The following is a 22,963-nucleotide window of genomic DNA, read 5'->3' on the forward strand; positions in this document are numbered from 1 at the left end:
TCATAGCTTTCTTTGATACTGGAGCTCAGAGAAGTATGATGAATCCTGAAGTCCTCCCATCTGAATACTGGAAATCTCATATTTAGTTTTTCAGAGCGGCAAATGGCCAAACTTTCAAGACTACCTTGATCTCAAAATAAAAAATCGGGATACAGTTCTTTCCTGATTGTGTGGTATGGACGCACATCATTGGCTCAGATCTCCCAAATAAAGACCTTTTAATAGGTTTTGATGTTTATCATCAAGCTCAAAGGCTTCAAATTCTTCCCAATGGAATAAAGTTCAAAAGGCAATTCTGTCCATACACAGATACTTCTAATATGTTCATCATAGCAGACACAACACCACCATTCTAGCAATATAAGGAAAAATTCCTTCCTCTCTGTCCAGAATCCCATTCACATTTTCAACACCCACTACCCTTGTGGAAAAATTCCCAATTATATATCAGCCTTCCCTTCAAGCTTAACAAAGATATCAATCCAACTAAAGCCACTCATCTAGGAATGTCTCCTACAGATCTCGCTCTTGCCAGATCAGAATGCCTGACTCTGCTACAACAAGTCCTCATCGAGCCCACAACCTCGCAGTGGACCTATCAAGCATTTTACGTGGAAAAAAGATCTAAAAAACTAAGAGGAAAAAAGAGATTTGTTATTGATTACAAGCCCCTGAATCATTTTTTGCAAGACAACAAGTTTCCTATTCCTCGCATTTCGAACCTAAAAGTCCACATTCAGAAGGCCCAATTCGATTCAAAATTTGATCTCAAAGCTGGATTTTGGCAATTAGGTATTTATCCCTCAGAAAGATACAAAACAGCCTTTTGTATCCCAAGCGCCCAATATCAATGGACAGTCATGCCTTTTGGACTCAAAACAGCCCCTTCTCAGTTCCATAAAACAATGATAGAAATCTTTGGGCATATCCTCTACTCCTCCCTTATCTACATTGATGATATTCTCTTATTCTCAGAAACGACTGAGGAACATCATCAACTCCTGAAACAATTCCTTGCTATCATCCAAAAGTACGGAATCATGCTTTCAGAGAAAAAAAGTATTATTGGCCAGCAAGAGATAGAGTTCCTTGGAATGTATTTTAAGGACGGCCAATATACGTATGGTCCACACTTAACAAAAGAGCTTGATTATTTTCCAGATGAGAATCTCTCTGTAAAGCAAATTCAACAATTTCTTGGGATACTCAACTATGTCAGGGAAGCCATACCACATTTACCCAGTTACACATGTCATCTTTCTAAAATACTCAAAAAGAACCCTCCCCCTTGGGGAACATAATAGACAACAGCTGTCAAGAGACTGAAAGAATTGGCTCATAATCCTCCCCCCTTACCATTCCGTCTACAGGACATCTTATCCTACAGACTGACGCATTAGATCATGCATGGGGGCAATTCTTCTTGAAAATCTCAATAACAAGGAATAACTGTGTGGATATGCATCAGGACAATTTTCTCCATCAGAAAGGCATTACCATTCAATATATAAAGAGATTATGGCAGTCAAATATGGGATAAAAAAGTTTGAGTTTTTCCTGATTGGTCAACACTTCTTGGTCCGAATGGATAACTCTTCATTTCTGAAGATCCTTGAGTCCAACCAAAAGACCTTACCAGAACCTCGATTATTGAGATTAAAATCATGGTTTAGCAGGTATGATTTTGAAGTTCACAATATAAAAGGAATAAGAAACCTCATCCCAAATTTTTTATCCAGACTATCAAAGCCACAACCAAAACCCCAACCTATTGTCCTCCTCACCTCAACAGTTAATCTTCCGATAATCTTTATGGCCTCTTCGTCTTCAAAAAACCCTCTGCAACCTCCCTCACTAGCAGACCTTCCTACAAGTCTCACAACCGAACAAGTCAACAATTTGCCAAAAATATGATGTTTCATTATTTGGCAATCATCCAACAGACTTTTTCACTACCCATCCAACCCAATTTCTTTTATCTAGATTACCCTTGGTGCTTAATCTATCATTTTTCTCCTACCCATCCACAAATTGAAAGTGAACTATGGTTTCTATGGTGTCTTTCCACAGATTGTTTTCATGCTATAGAAGTGCCAGTCATGGACCTCCTATACTTCTTCAATATTGATACAAATGCAAGAACATATCCATGGAAATATCTCACTTGGTTCAAAACCCCATACCAATGGAAAAAGGATCTCCTCAAAATCATTCATGAAAACAAATTGTTCACGGATAATGACTTCAAGGCTTCAGGATATCATGCCATCTATATTCTTCACAGGCCTTACTTTAAGCTCTCAGAAGACACCTATACCACCCAAAACATCTGTCATTATTGAAAAACAATTGAAATGCCCTTGCATCTTGCTCCTCCGCCAATAACAAGGGAATTGAAGCTCACTCTACAATTGAGAAATGATTTAGGAAGGACCAATGTTTCTACACCACTTATCTGCACTTATAATGGACCTGATAATCAATGGACTGAACACTCCATTATTGAACGATCCACTTTACCTATACTGCCAACTCCACTAGATGATCCAAGTCTGACCACTGAACAAAAAGATGCCATTATGCAAGATTCTCAGCCCATGGATGATGATAGTGGTCCGTGGTGACTCATCCTTTTGCTAGCAATAAAGACAATCTCTTCTCTATAATTCAAGATATAAAAGTGTAAAAAGATAAAGATTCCTATCTTATCTTTTTCGTCCTATTAGGTGTATTATTTTCTGCATGTAAGTGTATTATTTTTCGTCTTTTTAGGGAGGTGATAAGGTTTATCTTTATGTAAGTGGGAAATCTCATATTTTCTTCTGAGGAAGACATGTGTAAAAGATAAGATCCCCACTTTATCTTTTCTGTCTTATTGTATTAAGACTCCTCTATATAAGAGAAGTCTTGAGTAATGTAGGGAGCAAGTTTCCTTTATCTATCAAGAAATAAAATTCTCCTTATGGCTTTCTAAACTCTTCATCTCTTTCTCTCGATCCTTTAGTTATGAGCTATTAGCTTGCACGATCTATTCTTTTATGATTCAAAAGGACTAACTCGGCTATAAGAGTCCAAAAGAGCACAAAGACCTCTCATGGCAAAGCTGCCTCTATACGGTCTTAGCTTGAGGATTTATCTTGCCTTGAGTTTACAGTATGAGAATCATCAGAATGAACAACTCTCGGCTTCAATTGAATCTTTTAGATTGGTAGTAATTTTATTTTATTTACTTATTTATATTATATTATTTTAATTAATAAATATAAATATTTTGAATTTGTCTTTCTTATTATTATTAAAATCTTTTAATTTTTTTATATGGAGTTTTTTTATTTTTTTTGCTGTGGAAATTTTGATTTCATTTATAGAGCTTTTTATTATATATTTTATGAAATTTAAATATTTCTTTATGGATGCAAATAAAAAATTTTATGAAGCTGCAATAATGATAGTAAAAAAGTTTTTGTTGATGTTCTTATAATCAGACTCATTTAAGAATTAAAGAGTCAATTGTGGTTTAAAATATCCATTGAGTGAAACACTCAGATCATCGAGTTGTAAGTTAAAATGGCTTTATTAACGCGATTGAAGTATTTACATGAGATTTTTTTTTTTACTTTTTGATGGTATTGATATTTATTTTTATTATTGATCAATTTATACATTTTATTTTTTAATAAATGACAGATTCATAATTTCTATTAAAAAAATTTAACAACAAATATAAACAATAAATTTAAACCTATATCCATCCGTTTATTGCTTAACCAAATAAAAGAACTTTTTATTAGATTTAAAATCAGAACCGTTGGTCTGATTAATTCTTGTGCAGGATTGAATAATGATACAAGATTCTACCATACATTTAGTCATAAAAGAAGGAAAGAAAAAAAAAAAAAAGAAGAAGAAGAGAGAAATGAATAGAAAATTAAGCATTACTTGTGGACAGCTATTTTTTAAAGCAAATTATAGAATAAAGTAATTTAATCCTTTAAAGTTATTAACTTCTGTATCTCAAACAAAAGCTATAAGCTACTTAAATTTTTTATTAAAACAAAAAAGAAAAAAGCAAAAGAAAAAGAAAAAGGAGCTGCTCAAACTCAACCCTTAATGCTTAACACCACAAACACTAATTCACTACCTCAAAATTAAATAGAAAATGTCTTCCACAACTATGTTAGTAATCTTCATGTTAGCCTTATTCTTGGCCTTTTCAATTACTGCCAATGCTGTCCATTACTCTCGTTGTAGCGGGTCTTTCTTTCAGCTCATAACCCAGAAAAAGAACCTCACGAACTGCAAGAAATTAACCACTCTTGGAGCTGAATTTGGCTGGTCAATCAACAAAAACAATGACCACCAAATTGAGATAATTTTCGCTGCAAGATTATATGCCGATTATGGATGGCTAGCCTGGGGTGTCAATCCAGAGAAGATGCCGCAGATGGTTGGAACCAGGGCAGTAGTAGGTATTAGACACGAGAATGGATCATCCATCATTGAAACCTACAATATCACAAGTGATACCAAACTGGGTTGTAAGCTAACCCCTACAAGTTTCAATGTTGAAGCTCAAAACGAAGTGATTTTCCGAAATATAGCAATGGAGTATTTGGATGACTTAGACTACTATTCTATACAAGCTAGTGTAGTGCTTCCGTCTGCAGCTTATGATGTTTCTAAGTTGAACCACGTTTGGCAAGTTGGATATGACCTAGCCGGTACGAATCCTAAGAACCATCCCAGAGCCCTCCAGAATGTTGACAGTACAGAGACTCTTAACTTGATGACTGGGAGACCGGCACGCCACGTTGGAAAACATCGGCAATACTTAAGAACGGTAATTGGGGTCTAAAATTCGTACAGCTTCAGAATTAATTGGAAAAGCCGAGATTTATTGGTGAAGTAATTAATTGTTACTAGAGTTGTATGGAACTTTTAATTAATTAATGTATTTTAGTTGTTGTTTTTTTTAAATGATTGGCAGGTGCATGGTATACTTAATATTGTGGGATGGGGAGCAGTCTTGCCTGCTGGTGTGATGATTGCGAGATATTTCAAGTACCCATTAGACATGAACAAGTGGTGGTTTTGTCTTCATGTCTCCTGCCAAATTATCGGATACATTCTTGGAACTACTGGCTGGATCATTGGGTTGTGTCTTGGCAGTGCTTCTAAATTCTACATCTTCAGAACTCACCGCCTTTATTCCATGTTCATATTCGCATTTACAACATTGCAGATGTTCGCGCTGCGCTTAAAACCAGAGAGGACTGACGAGTATAGGAAGTACTGGAATATGTATCACCATTTTACGGGGTATGCATTGCTTGCTGTGATCTCAATAAATATATTCCAAGGGATTGACATTTTGAAGCCAGACAAAACTTGGAAATGGGTTTACACTGCAATCCTTATAGCTATTGCTGCCATTGTCGCAGCCCTTGAGATCTATACCTGGACTAAGTTTAAAAGAAATACTAGGAAGACGACTGCTGTACAACAGGAGGGACCTACTTCTTCTTCTACCGATCTGGCTCCTCCACCACCACTTCCATGACGATGCAGCGATTCGGTTGCTAAATTCATCTTGACGTACAAATTGATCTTTCATTTTTTATTTATTTATTATCATATTCCTTTCTTCCTTATCCATCTTGTCTCTCTGGTGGCTACTGGAATCTAATAGTTATATTTTTTGCTTTGTATACTTTTTTCTTTTTTTACTTTTCATTTTTGTGCCACGACTGAAGTTTTATTGAAATCTGGGAAGCTCGTCGATGGAAATTGATTTAATGTTGTTAGTCTTCTTTTTCTTTTTCCTTTTTTCTTCTTTCAATTCTTTCTTCTTAACAAATAAGTTAGCATCGTCACTTTTTTATGCTTTTGAGAGTCTTTGATTAACTCGAGGCATCACCAATTTGTCGTGCAAGACAAATATACGAGGAAAATTCTTGTCTTATATATATATATATATAATATGTATATGGTTTGAACCTTTTCTAATTTAATTATGTATTTTTTAATTACGTAATAAAATTAAATATATTACCATAAAATAAAATCATTAATTTGACAAATAAAAAAAATGCAACATAAATAAAAAAATATCAATCTCACCGTAATATATATTATATCAATATAAGATCAATAGAAATTAATGGTATTATGATATTATAGTGTAAACAAGGCTCTTGCGCGCACATCCAATATCGGTTTGCTAGACTGTGAGGGCTCTTAGCCACACAGCGCCTAACTCTGAAATTTATGACTATTAGAAGATTTATTAAAAATAAAAATAGATTTGTATTTAACCAGCTGGAAATAAATAGAAGAATTTGTAAAAGGAAAAAGGAATTTAATTGTCTTTTTTTTTCAATACGAGGAATTTCAAATAGTCCGATCTTTGCAATAGCTTGCGAGTGTAATATATATTATGTCAGTGTAAGATCAATAAAAATTAATAGTATTATGATAATATATTTAATTTTATTACCGGACTAAACAACTTATATTAATTTATAAAGAAGAAATGTAAAATTTAAAGGTTGAAAAACCATCCAACTATAAATTTTTTTGTACTTTTCTATTAAAGAAAAAAAGAAGAAGAGAGAAGTCTATGATCAATGGTACACCTTCTCACTCGTATTAAGACTGAAAACTTCTTGCATAAATTAGAACATGGTCTATAAATAGGCACCATTGAAAAAATATATGATGGATTTATTTGTAGTCAATTGAATTCACTAATTATAATATCAATTAATGAAACTGTCATAGTGCTATCGAAGAATATTATATATATGATATTTTATAAGAGGTGAAAAATGAGGAAATTGTTTTTGACACCTGTGCTAAATAAAGAACTTGCAATTCTTCTCTCAAAACAAAACAAAAGAAAAAAGGAAAAAAAAAAAACTTGTACTTCTATTATCTTAAAATCATGAAATAATATTACACATAAAAACAACTTTGTGTTTCTTTAGTTGCTTATATTGTACTAACTCGTACAATAAATTCTTTCAATGGCTTCAAGAATGTCATACGTTGGAGTACCTAAGTTGAATAAACATACAAGGGAAGTCGCATACCCAACAAATGAAATTAGGGGACCAAAATGTAAGAGAGCGATACAATAACCTGAAAGCCAAACCAAATCTTCATAATTTTGGGCGGTCTGATTCTACATTGTTGCTCGTGCGTGCACTTTGTCATAGGCTTTTATTTTTCTCAATGAAATTTTTCTAGCGTGCACCCGAATTATAAATATAATCATTAGAGATTGGAATCAAATGAATTAGAGAGTATAGAGTCTAACTATAAAAATCGGGTTTGGATTTCATTAAATATCAAAAGCATTAGAATTAATCACTTAATTGGTTAGACTTGACCCTTTCTTAATTAGTGATGGTGGATCTCTGACATTTCCCCAATAATCACTTAGTGACTCGTATAAATTGTTTGTACTTTTTATCGTAGTTCTTATAAATTATTTGTATTGCTTATTTCTTAATTAGTGATGGCTTAAATATAATTAGTGGAAAATTAATAGACTAGACCTACTATGATACTATATTATGAAATTGAATTGATGATTAAGCTGAGAGTTAAATGAATAAGAAAGTGTTAGAACCCAATTAAAAGATTTAGGACTTGAGTCTAACCAATATCAAAATGACTAGAACTATCCACTTGATTGGTTGGATTTTTACTCTTCTAAATTTTATGTATATCTTATTTCTTAAGACATGTTTGGTAAAATTTTAATGCAACACTGTAACTTAAATTGTTTGGTAAAATTTTATTAGCGATTACTATTAGTATGTTAAATAACCATTGATGGTATAATTTATCATTAAATATATTATTTTATTATAATATATTCAATTATATAAATTAATAAAAATAATTTATAATAATTAAAAATATTATAGTTAATTTCCTTAAATCAATTGTATTTATTATTAAAAATATCTATAAAAAATTATTCTAAAATTAAAAATTTAAATTTAAATTCTACCAATAAAAATTTCTAATTTAAATACTATAATTATAAGTACTATAATTAGATCAACTTAAAGTAAGTTATTATTAATAAATTTTAATAAGAATAATAATGTCTAAATAAATAAAAATGAAATCAGTTATCAATTTATAAGAAAAAAAAATTTAAAACGAAGCTGATACAATCAACAGTTGATTATCTAACCTTATCATATAATTTTATCAAATAAAAGTTGTATTTAAGGAAAAATGTTTGAAGGATGTGTAATTTATTCCACATGCATATATAAAAAAATATAATAGAGTTTATAATGTACAAGAGCAAATCTATTAACTTGTCTTAAATCATATTAATAGTTAGATCCAAATTAAAACTGATTTATAATGGCCATTCACACTCCTTACATTTCTAAATTCTTTTGGCTCATAAATTCTTACAATACATGCTTTTTAAAAAAAAAAATTATTTATAACAAAAAGAAGAGAACTAACTTATTGAATATTTTGACTTCACCAAACTAATATTAGGCCTTATTCATTAAATCTTTTTGGACTGAATTAAACAAATGACATGTTTCATAGGTTACGAATTAATATATTACAATTGAATAATTAATTTAATAAATAGTTGGTTTCATCATTAAACAATCAAAATTTTAAACAAATATGACAATTCTAAATTCTTAGATTTATCTATAAAATTAGGTATACTATATAAGAATTTTAAAAAACAAAAGTGCATGTATAACAAATTCTCAAGAATTGTAGGCAAAAAGCAAAAAGAACTTGTGTATTTTCTAATTTTCTTTCTCTATGTCACTTACCCCATTCATTCAAGAATGAGAATGCGCAAACATTCTTAAAGTAATGAACAAAATCTTTGTAGCAAAGAGTGGGAGTAGATTTCTCAAGAGTCAAAAGAAAAAAAAAAAAAAGTGGGAGAGCAAAAGACTTTTACTTGGGGATGAGTTAACTGCTTCATAATCTATTGATATGATCTAATTTTGCTGTATGCACCACAATTAGTAAAAGAGTGATACAAATGTATGAGTGAATTACATTTTAGTGTTGAATGATTGACAATATATTCTATTATTTAATATTAATAAATATATGTCAATCATCTATCGATTTGGTGTATAGACAGGAACATATAGCAAATCTAGATAATTTTTTTATATTTATATATTTAAAATATATATTAATAAAAAGTGATATATATTTTAAATTTTATAATAATAATAATAATAATAATAGTGGTCTCGAAGAGGGAAACAGCCGAGGATGTCATTGTCTATGTTAGAATAAGTCTATTTTGAGTGTTTGACATTTGAGATTTGAGATGTGGATTTTCAAATTTCTTAATCTCTGACCATTCCATGCATCTTTGACTATTTTTTAAAAAAATTGACTAACTTTTGCATGCCTAACTTCCGTCGTCTTTTCCCCTTCAATTCTATTTTTATTATTAGTAATCAGGCGTTGAACATGGACTAGTCGAGTAAGTGGAAGATCACATGCTCAATCTGCCTACCATACTTCTCTATAAATACTTCTTATAATTGTCACTCTTCTCCATCCGCAACCTCATTACCTCTTCTCTTCTTTTACTCATTTCTAGTATTCCTTCTTTCTCTAACACACAAACACAACTATGAACTTACTAAAGATTTTCTTGATTCTTGTTCTTGTAATGGCTCTACTCCTTTCTGTTGCTGCATTGCCACTCGAACAAGAACAAGAAGATCTAGAACCAGAACAAGAAGATCTCGACTATGACTTGACCGAACAATCATTTGATGAAGAAACCGAATTCAATTCTGAACATGGATTCCGTCATTTGCTTGCTCAAAAGAAAGTGAAAAAAGCTCGTCGTGTGAGTTGTAACAAGTTTCCTAGGATCTGCCATGCCAAGGGAAGTCCGGGGCCTTATTGTTGCAAGAAGAAGTGCGTAAATGTCTTGACAGATCGCCTTAACTGTGGAGCCTGTGGAAAGAAGTGCAAATACAATCAGATTTGTTGTAATGGCAAATGCGTTAATCCATCCTTCAATAGAAGGCACTGTGGAGGTTGCAACAATAGGTGCAACAGTGGAGAGTTTTGTGCTTTTGGGCTTTGCAATTATGCATAGGATATCGAACTTTGAAGATTTTCTTGATTGATGAGATCCATATTCTTTTTTTATTTGAAGAAAAGAAGTAGTTTCGTTCTTCGTACTGTTAAGCCAATTGTGAAAACATATATTCTTGATTGAGACTTTATAGTTGAACTTCCGTAATAAATGATAGTATTCATTTGTTTTTAGTATGGTGAGAAATTATAAATAGCCCTGTTTTACATTTTGCAGCAACCATGCAACAATGAATAGTTTTGATATCAAGTCTCTCTATTTATTAAGAGAACTTGTTCTTGGGTTTCTATCGGTAATTCCTAAACATAGAAAGAACATGAACTGGTTTGATGATTAACTCTGAATCATGAGTTTTTCTAATTTAATTAAAGTCTCGAATTCGAATTTTCAGTATGCGGCTGTATTAAAATTTTTGAGGTATTGTTTTGCCATCCGTAAAAATTTTGACTGGTATGTTTTAAATTAACTCTAGATATATATAAAAAAAGCACAAAACGCGCCTTCAAGTAAACACTATTACTAGTTGAGTTAAATCGAAGAATAAATTTTAATAAAAGAGAGGTGGATTTGTTAATTTATAGTCAAAAGGGGACGGAGGTAGAGAGGGAAATTAAGCATGTTGGGAAAGAAGCGTCTGCATTATCAACTTTTAGAAAGTCTTTGATATATGCATTTCCAAGAATGAGAACAGGTACACCTTCTAAAATAAAGAATAAAGTCTTTGCTATGATACATACTTATCGTTTTCCTTTTATTAGTCGTCGGCTGTTGAACCTGGACTAATAAATTGAATGGAAGATCGGATGCTCAATTTCCCCTCCAAAGTTCTCTATGAAGACTTGACTCACATTGCCTCTTTTCTCCATCCATAAGCTATCTAGTTATTCCTTTCTTATTGGTGTAATTACTTCTATTCCAGAATCAAGATCAAACTCTATCATTTCTTGCACTAAAAAATGAAGCTATTAAAAATTGTACGGATACATCTAATAGTGTATAAATGAGATGATAATAATATTTTCTATCTTAACTAAGGTTTCGAGTTTGAACTTTGGGTATGCAGCTGCGTTAAAATTTTTGAGGGAGTATTTTATCACCCATGAGAGTTCTACCTGGGACGCTCTAGATTAACTCTAGATATATGTATACAAGAAAAAAAGAGATTGCAGAAATACTTGTAATGGCTCTAGTTTTTACTATTGTTGCAATATTACCACTAAAACAAGAACAAGAAATTAGTTATGAATGGGCCGAACGATCTAATGACGAAGAAATGAATTTAGCTCTCAACATGGATTTAGTCGCTTTCTTGCTTAAAATAAATCAAGAAAAAGCTCACCGCAATACATGTTCAAGTCCTCGACGATTTGCCATGCCAAAGGATGCCCAATATGAATTAACCATCAACACATATGAACATGTTTATATAACATGCAAGACCCCTTATTCAGCTATTAGTTTAAATATTGATATTAAGAAGATATTATTAATGGAAAATCATGTTAGGAGCCAAGAGGAGGGGTCCCGGCGTTAACCCTCCGATGGTTAAATCAGCAGAACTATATGAATTGAGGGGCGACCAAGTTCGTCTATCATAGCATTACTATATCGAGAAATATTTAGATAGATCCTGTTTTATAGATACATCCAATAAAAATGAGTCCCATTAGGGTTTAGAATGTCATTACCTTTTCTATATTTGGAGATTAGACTTTTCTATTTGTATCAATGATTCAAGTTTGCATCCCATAATGCATGTAAAGGAGGTGAAGTCATTAAGCCAAGTGTTTACTTATAATGATGCAAATCACTTGTGAAGAAATATTGTATCGATAGTTACTAGACAGAGAGTAAGTTAATTAATATTTAACAACATTATCCGACATGTCCATTGACAGGGCGTAACTTGGTGGTCCTCTGAGCAGGCCATGCCCCCATAATTTTCCTTAACTACAAATTTACCTATAAGCTGTTCTTTTATTACTTTCAAAAAAGTACTTAGTGACTTCCCCAGAAATTTTATATTTATAGTTCTGCCCCATAGTTAAATTAAATTTCAATCATATTCTTTTAGTTATTTAATTTGAATTTTCATTGTAAATTTTATTTTATTCACTGTATTAGTATTATTTTGTTCATTAATATCCATTTTTAATGTTTCTTAATATTTTTATGAAATTTTAGGATCCTAATGTCACATTAGTTATACATATTGCTTAAGTTCTCATTTTTTAAATGATATCCACGCTACTTAATTTTGATCAGCAACTCAAATTAACAAAAATTACATTTAATTAGTCAAATCATGACTAAATTGATAATTTTTAAAAAATTGATCAAAATAGTAAAGATTTTAGCTCCTCTAAATTAATTGATAGCTCAAACTGGTCTTCTGCCATCCCAAGTGATTTCCAAACCTCAAATATGCAATTCGATAGTGTCTAGTATGAACGGAAAAACAAATTGCATCAAGTGAGAACTTCATGCTCATATGTTTGTGCCCTCCACAGATGAAAGGAGATTACCCTAAAGATGTATATTCTGGCATCCCAATTGTCATTAAGCAAGAAGACACAAATTTAGGCAGCGGAGTTAAACATGTTCTGCCAAGGACTATATTACTTGAAGGAACCATACCGGATTTTGCTGATACAATGTCACAAAATCCCATCAGCAGCTCAATTGACTAAATTAGATAAGTAAAAAAAAAAAAAAAAACAAAACACATGTTACAATCTACTCTAAACTTGGCCAAAAGGAGTAGTTTGAAAAGCATTCTGAAAGAAAATGTAATACCCATGAATTTTAAAGTTTTAATTTCAATATTTTCAGGGAAAATTTTAGTAGATTGAGTATCATTTCATTAATATTATTTAATAATAAATTTAAATATTGTTTTAAAATATTTAGTAAGCTAAATTTTATTTTATTTTATTTGGCTTTAATACGAATGTTTTATTTATTTATTATATTCTTATTTTTATTATTTTATTTTAAGTGGATCTAAATCTTGTTACTAATAGCATTCATGATTTTATTAAGCATTAGGCTAACGTTGAATTATCAATATAACCCGTGTAAATATATATAAATATGTGTTTATTTTCTTTACTAGGGGTAATACTGTAGCAACTTATTTAAGGCGGGATTTATGTGCATTTTTTTATCTTTTCACATAAAACAATTGCATTAGGGCCCCTGCCTCCCTTCTTCCTTCTTCCCCCTGACACCAACACCGCCTCTTCCCACCACTTCCTCCTATTTCCGCCGCCTGCCACCTCCTTCCAGCCACCGCAAACTTTTTCTTTCCCTTCCTCTCGCCGATGCCGTCTTCCTCTTTTTCTTTCCGTGCAGTTTGACGTTGAGCTTGAAGAAGGGAAGCTCCTTTCTTGCTGCCGCCACCGAAACAACCACCTGCCGTCCTCTTCTTGCAAATCCTACGACGAAATCGTACTCCCCACCATTGATAACCCAAGGTCAGCTCCTTCCCATCCCCGTTCCTCCGCCGACAGCCTTGGGAGAGCCTCATCGGAGCAGCTTCCTTCTCACTATGATTTAGCAGTTTCGGGCAAAGGCAAGGCTGTGATTTTGATATTTTTGGCTTCAACGCATCTCAAGTTTCGCATAGGCCCTTTGGAATTCGAATTCCGACACTATTGGTAGTACTGATTTCCGGACCTTGATAGTTTCCGGACAGAATTTCAGATTTTGGTCTTGGTATAATCTTTTTAGACTCAAAAAATTATTTAGAATTATTAAAAAATATTTAGTGCATTAGTTTTTTGTTACAAATAATTAATTAAATTATTTAATTAATTAGTAGTTTGATCCTAAAAATATTATAGATTAATTATAGAAGAATTATTATTTTATTATATAAATTGACATTGTGATTAATTAAATTAAAATACGAGGAAAATAATTGTGTTGCATCGTAAAATAATATTATTTTGAACCATTATTTAGCTTAATCAGAAGGCAAATAAGATGATAAAAATGAATTAGACTTGTGTATCTTTTTTCTTAGGTTGGTTTAGAAAATAAGTTCCGAATTTTCTTGAGTCCGTATAGAAGTAAATGAGCTTGTCCTGTCTAATTTTTGAAAAATAAACAATATTCAGCATCTGAATGTTTTTATAAAGATTATTGTAAGTTTTAAAACTACAAAAATAATAGCTCAAAAGATAAGTACGAGATTTATTAAAATTTACGAGCTTAGAGCCATGTAACAAGTTAAAAAATACAATTCAATCTCGTTTCTTTTAAGCACAAATTGATAAAAAAAGGCACATGTTATTATTTGAAGCTTGTTGGATTATTTGGAAGCCAAGATAAACATTATGATCATTGATAATCTGAATTAAATCTTTAGATGGAAATCATATATTGAATGATTTCTTATATAAATATATAAAAGAAGCTGAGTAAAGTCTGAACTCTAAATAATTTTATATAGTTTGATGGGATTTTATATCAAATTTATGAGGGTCGTCTATCATATTAACCATATCATGGGATAGGGGGCGTTCTTGCCTGCTGGTGTGATGATTGCAAGATATTTCAAGTACCCATTAGAAATGAACAAGTGTCGGGTTTCTCTTCGCGTCTCCTGCCAAATTATTGGATACATTCTTGGAACTACTGGCTGGATCATTGGGTTGTGCCTTGTGTCACGTGAGTTTTGTTTTATCTCCAAAACTTTCTGCTTGATTTCCGAAATTCAAGATAGCTAGTCAGCCTACCCTTGATTGCCAAACCCGGCAGAATAATAGCAAATACGCTAGCGGAAGTAAATTCACGAAAGTGGCACAAAGAGACGCAAGAGTTGTGGAAGTGTATACTTGTATTGATTAATTCACACTAAAGCTACTTACAATGAGCACACTTTCTCTCTCTACAAGCTCTCTTCTTTCATATATCACACACACTCACACAAATGGTACAAGGAAGGGGTATTTATAGCGTTTTTCCCCCTGTCCGCCAACATGGCCGTGTTCCTGGCCGTGTTGGGAACACGGTCTGAGGTAATTGGCCGTGTTACCTACTGTGGTCGTGTTACCCGAAGCTTCTAGGTCCTTCGCATTTGTATTTAACCAACACGGGCGTGTCCGTGGGCGTGTTGGTCAACACGGGCAGTGTTGTTCAACACGGGCCGTGTTGTGCAGCCTTCCCTTGCTAGCTGCGAGGCGGGGCGTGACATTCTCCCCCACTCAATCTGGCAACGCCCCCGTTGCCTGCTCCTCGTAAGCTTTAATTTTCTCCTCAAATTGCCACAAGTCGCGAATTGGCTCCCAGCTTGCCTCACTCTCGGGGAGTCCCTTCCACTTGACTAGAAACTCCGTCATAGAAGGTTGATTGGACTGTGGCACCTTACGGTGGGAGATGATGTAGTCCACTTCTTTGTCATACTGAGCCCGCACATTCAAAGGAGCTCTCGTAGACTTGCCTCGGCTTGGGTCATCATGATCCTCCTTGTAGGGCTTCAACAGGCTTACGTGGAAAACAGGATGGATCTTGATGCCTTGGGGAAGTTCAACCTTGTACGCCACCTTTCCCACCCGTTTAATAATGGGGAAAGGCCCATCATACCTTCTTCGGAGCCCCCAATGAAGTCCGTCGGCTTTCCCATGCAGGTATAGCTTGACGAGCACTTTATCCCCTTCTTGAAACTCCATTGGTCTCCTCTTCCTGTCCGCCCACTTCTTCATCCGCTTAGATGCCTTTTCCAAGTAGGCTCGTGCGACATCGGCTTGCTCCTTCCATTCCTTCGCAAGCTTAAAGGCGGGTGGACTGCGGCTTGACCAGTCTAGGGCAAGAGTGCTCGGCGTGTAGGGTTGCTGGCCCGTAACTATCTCAAACGGACTTTTGCCGGTAGACTCACTCCTTTGCAAGTTATAAGAGAATTGGGCAACATCAAGCAACTTCGCCCAATCTCGTTGATTGGCACTCACGTAGTGCCTCAAATAAAGTTCCGGTATGCATTGATCCTCTCCGTTTGCCCATCCGTCCGGGGGTGCATACTCGTAGAGAACCCGAGGTCGGTGCCTAATAAGCCAACGACTCCGTCCAAAACCGACCGTGAAGCGAGTGTCCCGATCGCTCACTATGGATTTTGGCACACCCCAATATTTTACCACATGTTTCATAAGCGGTGGGCCTTCTTGGTGGCCTTTAGGTGGAATGAAGATGCCGTATTTAGAGAACCGATCCACCACCACAAAGATCCATGCACATCCTTCTGACAAAGGAAGCCCCACAATAAAATCCATGGAGACACTCTCCCATGGTCTCTCAGGAATAGAAAGTGGCTCTAGTAGACCACCCGGGGCTTGTTGCTCCATCTTGTCCTGTTGGCACACAAGACAAGTCCTCACATAGGCCTCCACATCCTCCCTCATGCGAGGCCAATAGTAGGCATTCTCCACAAGTGCCATCGTCCGTTGAATGCCGGGATGACCTGCCCACTTGCTGTCGTGGCACTCTTTAAGTATCTCCTTCCTTAGATTATCATGGAGCGGCACATATATCCTCCTCCTTTTTGTGTAAAGCAAGTCTCCTTCCAGCCAAAACCTTCGAGTCTTACCTTCTCGAATAAGAGCAAGGAAGTTCTTGGCCATCGGATCATGCTTTAGCCCCTCCTTGATGCGCTCCGCCAAGTTGCATGCAGGACGGCTTATATCGGCAAGCTCCCCTTTCCTGCTTAGGGCATCGGCAACAAGGTTTACTCTTCCTGGCTTGTACTCCATGACATAGTCAAATTCCGCAAGGAAGTCTTGCCACCTAGCTTGTTTTGGTGTGAGCTTCTTCTGTGTTTGGAAGTAGCTAGTGGCGACATTGTCGGTTTTGACAACAAACTTGCTCCCGAGCAAGTAGTGCCTCCAAGTCCGCAAGCAATGGACTATCGCGGTCATCTCTTTTTCTTGCACCGTATACCTCCTTTCGGTGTCATTCAATTTCCGGCTTTCAAAGGCTATCGGATGCCCTTCTTGCATGAGTACTCCACCAATAGCAAAATCAGAAGCATCCGTGTGGATCTCGAACGCCTTTGTATAGTCGGGGAGTGCTAAGACCGGCTCCTCCATAATCGCCTTCTTTAGCCCCTCGAAGGCTTCTTGGCACTTTGTAGACCAGTCCCAGGCATGACCCTTCTTTAGTAAATCCGTTAAGGGAGTGGCAATGGAAGAATAACCCTTAATGAACCTCTGGTAGTAGTTTACTAATCCAAGGAAAGACCTCAACTCCGTCACCTTGGCCGGCGGTTCCCAATCCTGGATGGCCTTCACCTTTGAACCGTCCATCCTCAACTTCCCATTGCCAACGACATGCCCAAGGAACGCCACTTCTCGTTGGGCAAACAAGCATTTCTCCCTTTTAACGTAGAGCTCGTTAACCCGCAAGGCTTTGAACACTAGCCTTAAATGCTCTACGTGCTCCTCCAGCGTGTTGCTGTACACCACAATATCATCTAGATAAACGACAACAAATTGATCAAGGTAAGGAGCAAGTACCTTGTTCATCAACGTGCAGAATGTGGCCGGCGCATTTGTGAGGCCAAAGGGCATGACAAGAAATTCATACGACCCATATCTCGTCACGCACGCCGTCTTTGGCTCATGTCCTTCGGAGATGCATACCTGGTAGTACCCGGACCGTAAATCCAACTTGGTAAACCACTTAGCACCACCAAGTTGATCAAAGATGTCCGCAATGTTAGGAATCGGGTACTTATTCTTGATTGTAATCTTGTTCGGCCAGTCAATGCATAACCGAAGAGACCCATCATGCTTCTTCCGGAACAACACCACCATACGGAGCTTTGACGGCCTTATATACCGTGTGACTCCTTAAGTTGCCTCCTTAATTCCTCCAGCTCAGGAGGCGCCATACGGTAGGGGGCAAAGGCGGGTGGTTTGGCTCCCGATTCCAGCTCGATCTCGTGGTCCACTTCTCGGCGTGGAGGAAGTTTCTTCGGCAGCTCTGGCGGCATAACATCTTTAAACTCATCAAGCACGCCTCGGATAGGGCTTGGAAGTGTAGGTTCATCAATATGGGTACCTTCTTCCACTTTAAGGGTTGCTAGAAAGGTTGGCTCCTTCCTTTTTACCCCTTTTGAGAGCTGTATGGCCGACACCATCTTATCTTGACTTAACTCCCTTTTTATTGGCACAACACAAGGTTGGCCATTCTCCATTATGCACATGGTGTTGGCATAAGGAACCAAGAATGCCTTCACCATGTCGAGGAAGTCCATACCAAGATAAAACCGTTGATCATCAATAGGAGCAATTGTGATATCGACCTTACCTTGCCATTGGCCTATTCGGATGTTAGTTCCTCTCGCAACGCCAATGATAGGTAATCTCTTTCGCGTTCACCCCTTTAATGAAGCCCTTTTCCTTCTTGTAAAGGCAATAGAGTCGTACCACCTCTTTCGCCATGTATACCGTGTCACCCAAAGGTCCACCATGGCTTGAATACTCCCCGCCTCCGATATTGGTCTCCACGTACATTCGTCCACGAGGCTTTTGCTCCACTTTGGCTTGGATAGCATTGAGAAGTCGAAGGGAAGCAAGTCTTCGCTCCTCTTCTTGCCTTTCCTCTTCGGTGATTACTAGCGCTCCAAGCTTTCCTCGCTTTGGACAATCATACGCCCGATGAGGTCCGTCGCGTATAGGCGGGCAAGCTTTCTCGGGAAGAACTACTGTCTTCCTTCTTCCACTTGCCCTTATCTTTGTATGAAGCCTTGCCATCCTTGGTGAAAGATTTTCCCCTATCTCCACCACCTTTGTCACTACCTTCGTATTTCTTTACCTTTGGTTTAAATGAGTCCCTCCTCTTCAACTCTATCAAGGACTCGGCAACCGCCATCGCGGTGGCAAGGTCCTGCACACCTCGCCTTTCTAGCTCCAACTGAGCCCACCGAGATAACCCATCAATGAAGGCATGAAAAGCTTCCTTTTCCCCCAAATCGGGAATCTCTAACATCAATTCGGAGAACTCCTTCACATATTCCCGAATATGACCATCTCTATGTTGGAGACGTCGAAGCTTTGACCTCGCCTCCTTCTCGGCATTGTCGGGATAGAATTGCTTCTTAAGCTCCCGAACAAAATCTTCCCAAGTATTAATGGTGCAGAGGCTCTTTTTCACATCCTCGCACCTCCGTCTCCACCAGACGGTAGCAATATCACACAAGTAGAGAGATACGGACTTTACCTTAGTGGTGTCGTCCACGATGCCCACTGCCTCAAAGTATCCCTCCAAGTTCCACAGGAAGTTGTCGATCTCCCTCGCATTCCCTCGCCCCCACCGTAGGCTTTTGGTTTAGGAGCATCGACCTTGTGGACCGTCACTGCTTGCGCTCCCCCACTCTTTGCCAACGCGGTCTTGCACAAATTGAGCTCCACCTCGAGCTTATCGACCTTCTCTAGGCATTGGACAAGCAACTTCTTGAGAGCCTCATTGTCCCTTGATAAATTGTCGGCGAGAACATTCAAGGCACCTTGCATCTCCTCGCGAAGCTCTCCGTCGTCCCCCTTGGACTCTAGCTTCTCGATGCGTAGGTCCATGTCTTCGATTTTATCCCCCCAATCGGACATGGTAGTCTCCACCCTGACTAGCCTTTCCTCCATCGCGCCAATCACATCGCGGGACTTATCCCTCCGGCCCTTTCCGCTATCCTTTCCTCCTTCCCTTGGAGTAGGAGGAGCGGTAGAAGTAGATTGCTCACCAACCTTGGCCATTATCTCGTGCAAGAATTCTCCCAAAGAACTTATCCGCGCTATACTTCCAACTGTGGCGTGATACTAACCTGCTCTGTCTCGAACTTGGCTTTGTCTCGAACCTGCTCTGATACCAACTGTCACGTGAGTTTTGTTTTATCTCCAAAACTTTGCCCACGTGCGGCCTAGCTTGCTTGATTTCCCCGAAATTCAAGATAGCTAGTCAGCCTACCCTTGATTGCCAAACCCGGCAGAATAATAGCAAATACGCTAGCGGAAGTAAATTCACGAAAGTGGCACAAAGAGACGCAAGAGTTGTGGAAGTGCATACTTGTATTGATTAATTCACACTAAAGCTACTTACAATGAGCACACTTTCTCTCTCTACAAGCTCTCTTCTTTCATATATCACACACACTCACACAAATGGTACAAGGAAGGGGTATTTATAGCGTTTTTCCCCCTGTCCGCCAACATGGCCGTGTTCCTGGCCGTGTTGGGAACACGGTCTGAGGTAATTGGCCGTGTTACCTACTGTGGTCGTGTTACCCGAAGCTTCTAGGTCCTTCGCATTTGTATTTAACCAACACGGGCGTGTCCGTGGGCGTGTTGGTCAACACGGGCAGTGTTGTTCAACACGGGCCGTGTTATGCAGCCTTCCCTTGCTAGCTGCGAGGCGGGGCGTGACACTTGGCAGTGCTTCTAAATTCTATGTCTTCAGAACTCACCGCCTTTATTCCATGTTCGTATTCGCATTTACAGCATTACAAGTAATCCGCTCTCTTATATATAGATAAATGATCTGTACCTCTGATTGCACGACAAATAAAACTACTAAGACTTGATGTTTTTATTAATATTTGTAGGTGCTGGCCTTCCGCTTAAAACCAGAGGAGACTGATGAGTATAGGAAGCACTGCAATGTGTATCACCATTTTCTGGGGTATGCATTGCTTGCTGTAATCCCAATAAACACGTTCCATGGAATTGGCATTTTGAAGCCATACATAATAACTTGGAAGTGGGCTTACAGTGGAATTCTTATTGCTTTTGCTGCCATTGTTACAGCTCTTGAGATGTATACTTGGATTAAATTTAAAACTAGAAAAACAACTGCTGCTGCACAACGGGAGGGAGCTACTTCTGTTTCCGGTCTATCCCCTCCATCACCACTTCCATGACATGATGCAACATTTCCATTGCTAGTTCATCTTCTAATTTCCTTTATATTCCTTTCTTCTTTCGTCCATCTTGGTCTTGCACTTTTATTGCTTTGTATATGTTTTTACTTTTCCTGTTTCCCTTTTTTGCTTACATGACTGAAGTTTTGCTGTAATTTGGGAAGCCCTAATGCATATTGATTCATTGTTGTCAGTTCCCTTCTTTTATTTTTAATTTTCCCATTAAGTTAGCATTATAATTTCTTTTTTCTTCTCTTTGAAAGTGTTTGATTTTATTTTTCTTTCAATAATATATTCTTGCAAATCAGATGATGGGGCTGCTATGAAAATATCGGCCTAATTAAAATGTTATGGTACGTCTGCCAGATTTTTCAATATATTATATATTTAATATTCTACCTTCACTCTTTGATTTAGATTAAAACCATAAAATATTACACAATAAAGCCACTTCTTTTCCATAGTTTCTGATTTTGTAAATGAACTTCATTTTAGAATTCCTTCAATGGGGTATATACTTGCTGCATGTTATTTGAGATGCCATGAGAATGGAGCAAAGTCCAACTTTTATTAGTTTGATTCACTCGTTTATTATTTGAATAAACTTAAACAAAATTTATTTTTATATTTTATAAGTCTAAAACGAGCTTAATTTATTGGAAAAGAATACCAACAAGCATAATTAATAAATTAAATAAAAAATGCACTCAAGATTAACATGGTTGGACACTTAGAGATACCAATTCTTCACCATATATGAGAATAAAAAGGATCACTGAAGCTTATACAAGTGTTTTATGCTTCTAATGAATCCTTTACCTAAAAATACCAAGCTAACACTCAAAGTTGTCAGTCCCCAAGTTGATTTTGAGTTTGTCTCCTTGCTTCTATTCCTTTGATTTCTTCTAATCTAACACTCTCAAACAAACTACTATCTTTTGTAATCGATTCTATAGCTTTTTCAATAAAATGTTGGTGTTCGATAGTAGCTCCCTTGAATTAAGAAAACGTTTAATAGATTTAATTATAAAAAGAAATTAACTAAATTATATAAATTTACCTTTTTATAGATATTACAAAATTTATTACATATATTTTAATATAAAAATAAAATAAAAAATATTATATATATAAAAATTACTTATCATTAATTTTTTTATTTTAAAAGAAAAAACAATTCATATGAAATAAAAGGAATTTTGGAATGAGCACCACAATCTCCAAAGTGAAATTATATATTACAAATAAGGAATAAGAGTATAATATTAATTACAATTAATGAAATAACATGTTAAGTACTTACTTTAAAAATATATATCTATAATTTAAAAGCGAATTTGAATTTTGAGTTGCATTAAAATTCTTTCAAAAATCTTTTTATTATTTATAAAGATCCTATCCGACACCCTCTAAATTAAATAGATCTATTTATATTAAAAAATATTTACATATATACTCTTTCTTTTTGGGTTACAAATGGAGGCTCAACATCTTAATTAACTAACAAGAAACAATTTCTAGGTTGTCAAACACTATATCGCCATCCAATTTGCTACAAAGTTGGCCTCAGGATATAAAAGTGACCGATAGAGACTTGCCAATTCTGATACTGAAACAAGTGTCCAGATAGAGCCGGCAAGGGTGAGTTTGATATTAAATTTGAGAAAGCGCCTTTCCACCTTCAAAATTTATTTTGATTGATTTTTTAAATTTTAAAAATTATTTTTTAAGAAAATATGTAAATAAATGTTTTTCTTAAAAGGATATTTGAGAAAAAAAAATTATAAATAAATAAATAAAATTAATGTATTAAATTAAAAAATTTCCAAATTTATTTTTCAAACACCCAGCAACAATTCCAAACACACCCTAAAGGGCATTCCTACTGTTACAAATCATGCAATTCTGTCTCTCTTAATGAGCTG

The 22,963-nt window shown here is 36.0% G+C and overlaps 2 protein-coding genes and 1 long non-coding RNA gene across 3 annotated transcripts; all 3 read left to right on the forward strand.

Annotated features, from left to right (window-relative positions):
• Positions 1-2,789: 2,789 nt before the first annotated feature.
• Positions 2,790-5,804, forward strand: LOC8264891 (cytochrome b561 and DOMON domain-containing protein At4g12980). The gene is made up of 2 exons (XM_002529408.3): positions 2,790-4,840; positions 4,988-5,804. The coding sequence occupies exons 1-2, from the start codon at positions 4,160-4,162 to the stop codon at positions 5,558-5,560; spliced, it is 1,254 nt and encodes a 417-aa protein (XP_002529454.1). The 5' UTR covers positions 2,790-4,159; the 3' UTR covers positions 5,561-5,804.
• A 3,783-nt stretch (positions 5,805-9,587) lies between these two features.
• LOC112536424 (stigma-specific STIG1-like protein 1) lies at positions 9,588-10,308 on the forward strand. The gene has a single exon (XM_025159171.2). The coding sequence runs from the start codon at positions 9,659-9,661 to the stop codon at positions 10,133-10,135; it is 477 nt and encodes a 158-aa protein (XP_025014939.1). The 5' UTR covers positions 9,588-9,658; the 3' UTR covers positions 10,136-10,308.
• A 10,238-nt stretch (positions 10,309-20,546) lies between these two features.
• Positions 20,547-21,231, forward strand: LOC125371141. The gene is made up of 2 exons (XR_007217425.1): positions 20,547-20,599; positions 20,724-21,231. It is a non-coding gene; the product is annotated as an uncharacterized LOC125371141 (long non-coding RNA).
• Positions 21,232-22,963: the final 1,732 nt, after the last annotated feature.

The sequence above is a fragment of the Ricinus communis genome, chromosome 9 (genome assembly GCF_019578655.1).
Source record: "Ricinus communis isolate WT05 ecotype wild-type chromosome 9, ASM1957865v1, whole genome shotgun sequence".
Taxonomy (NCBI): domain Eukaryota; kingdom Viridiplantae; phylum Streptophyta; class Magnoliopsida; order Malpighiales; family Euphorbiaceae; genus Ricinus; species Ricinus communis.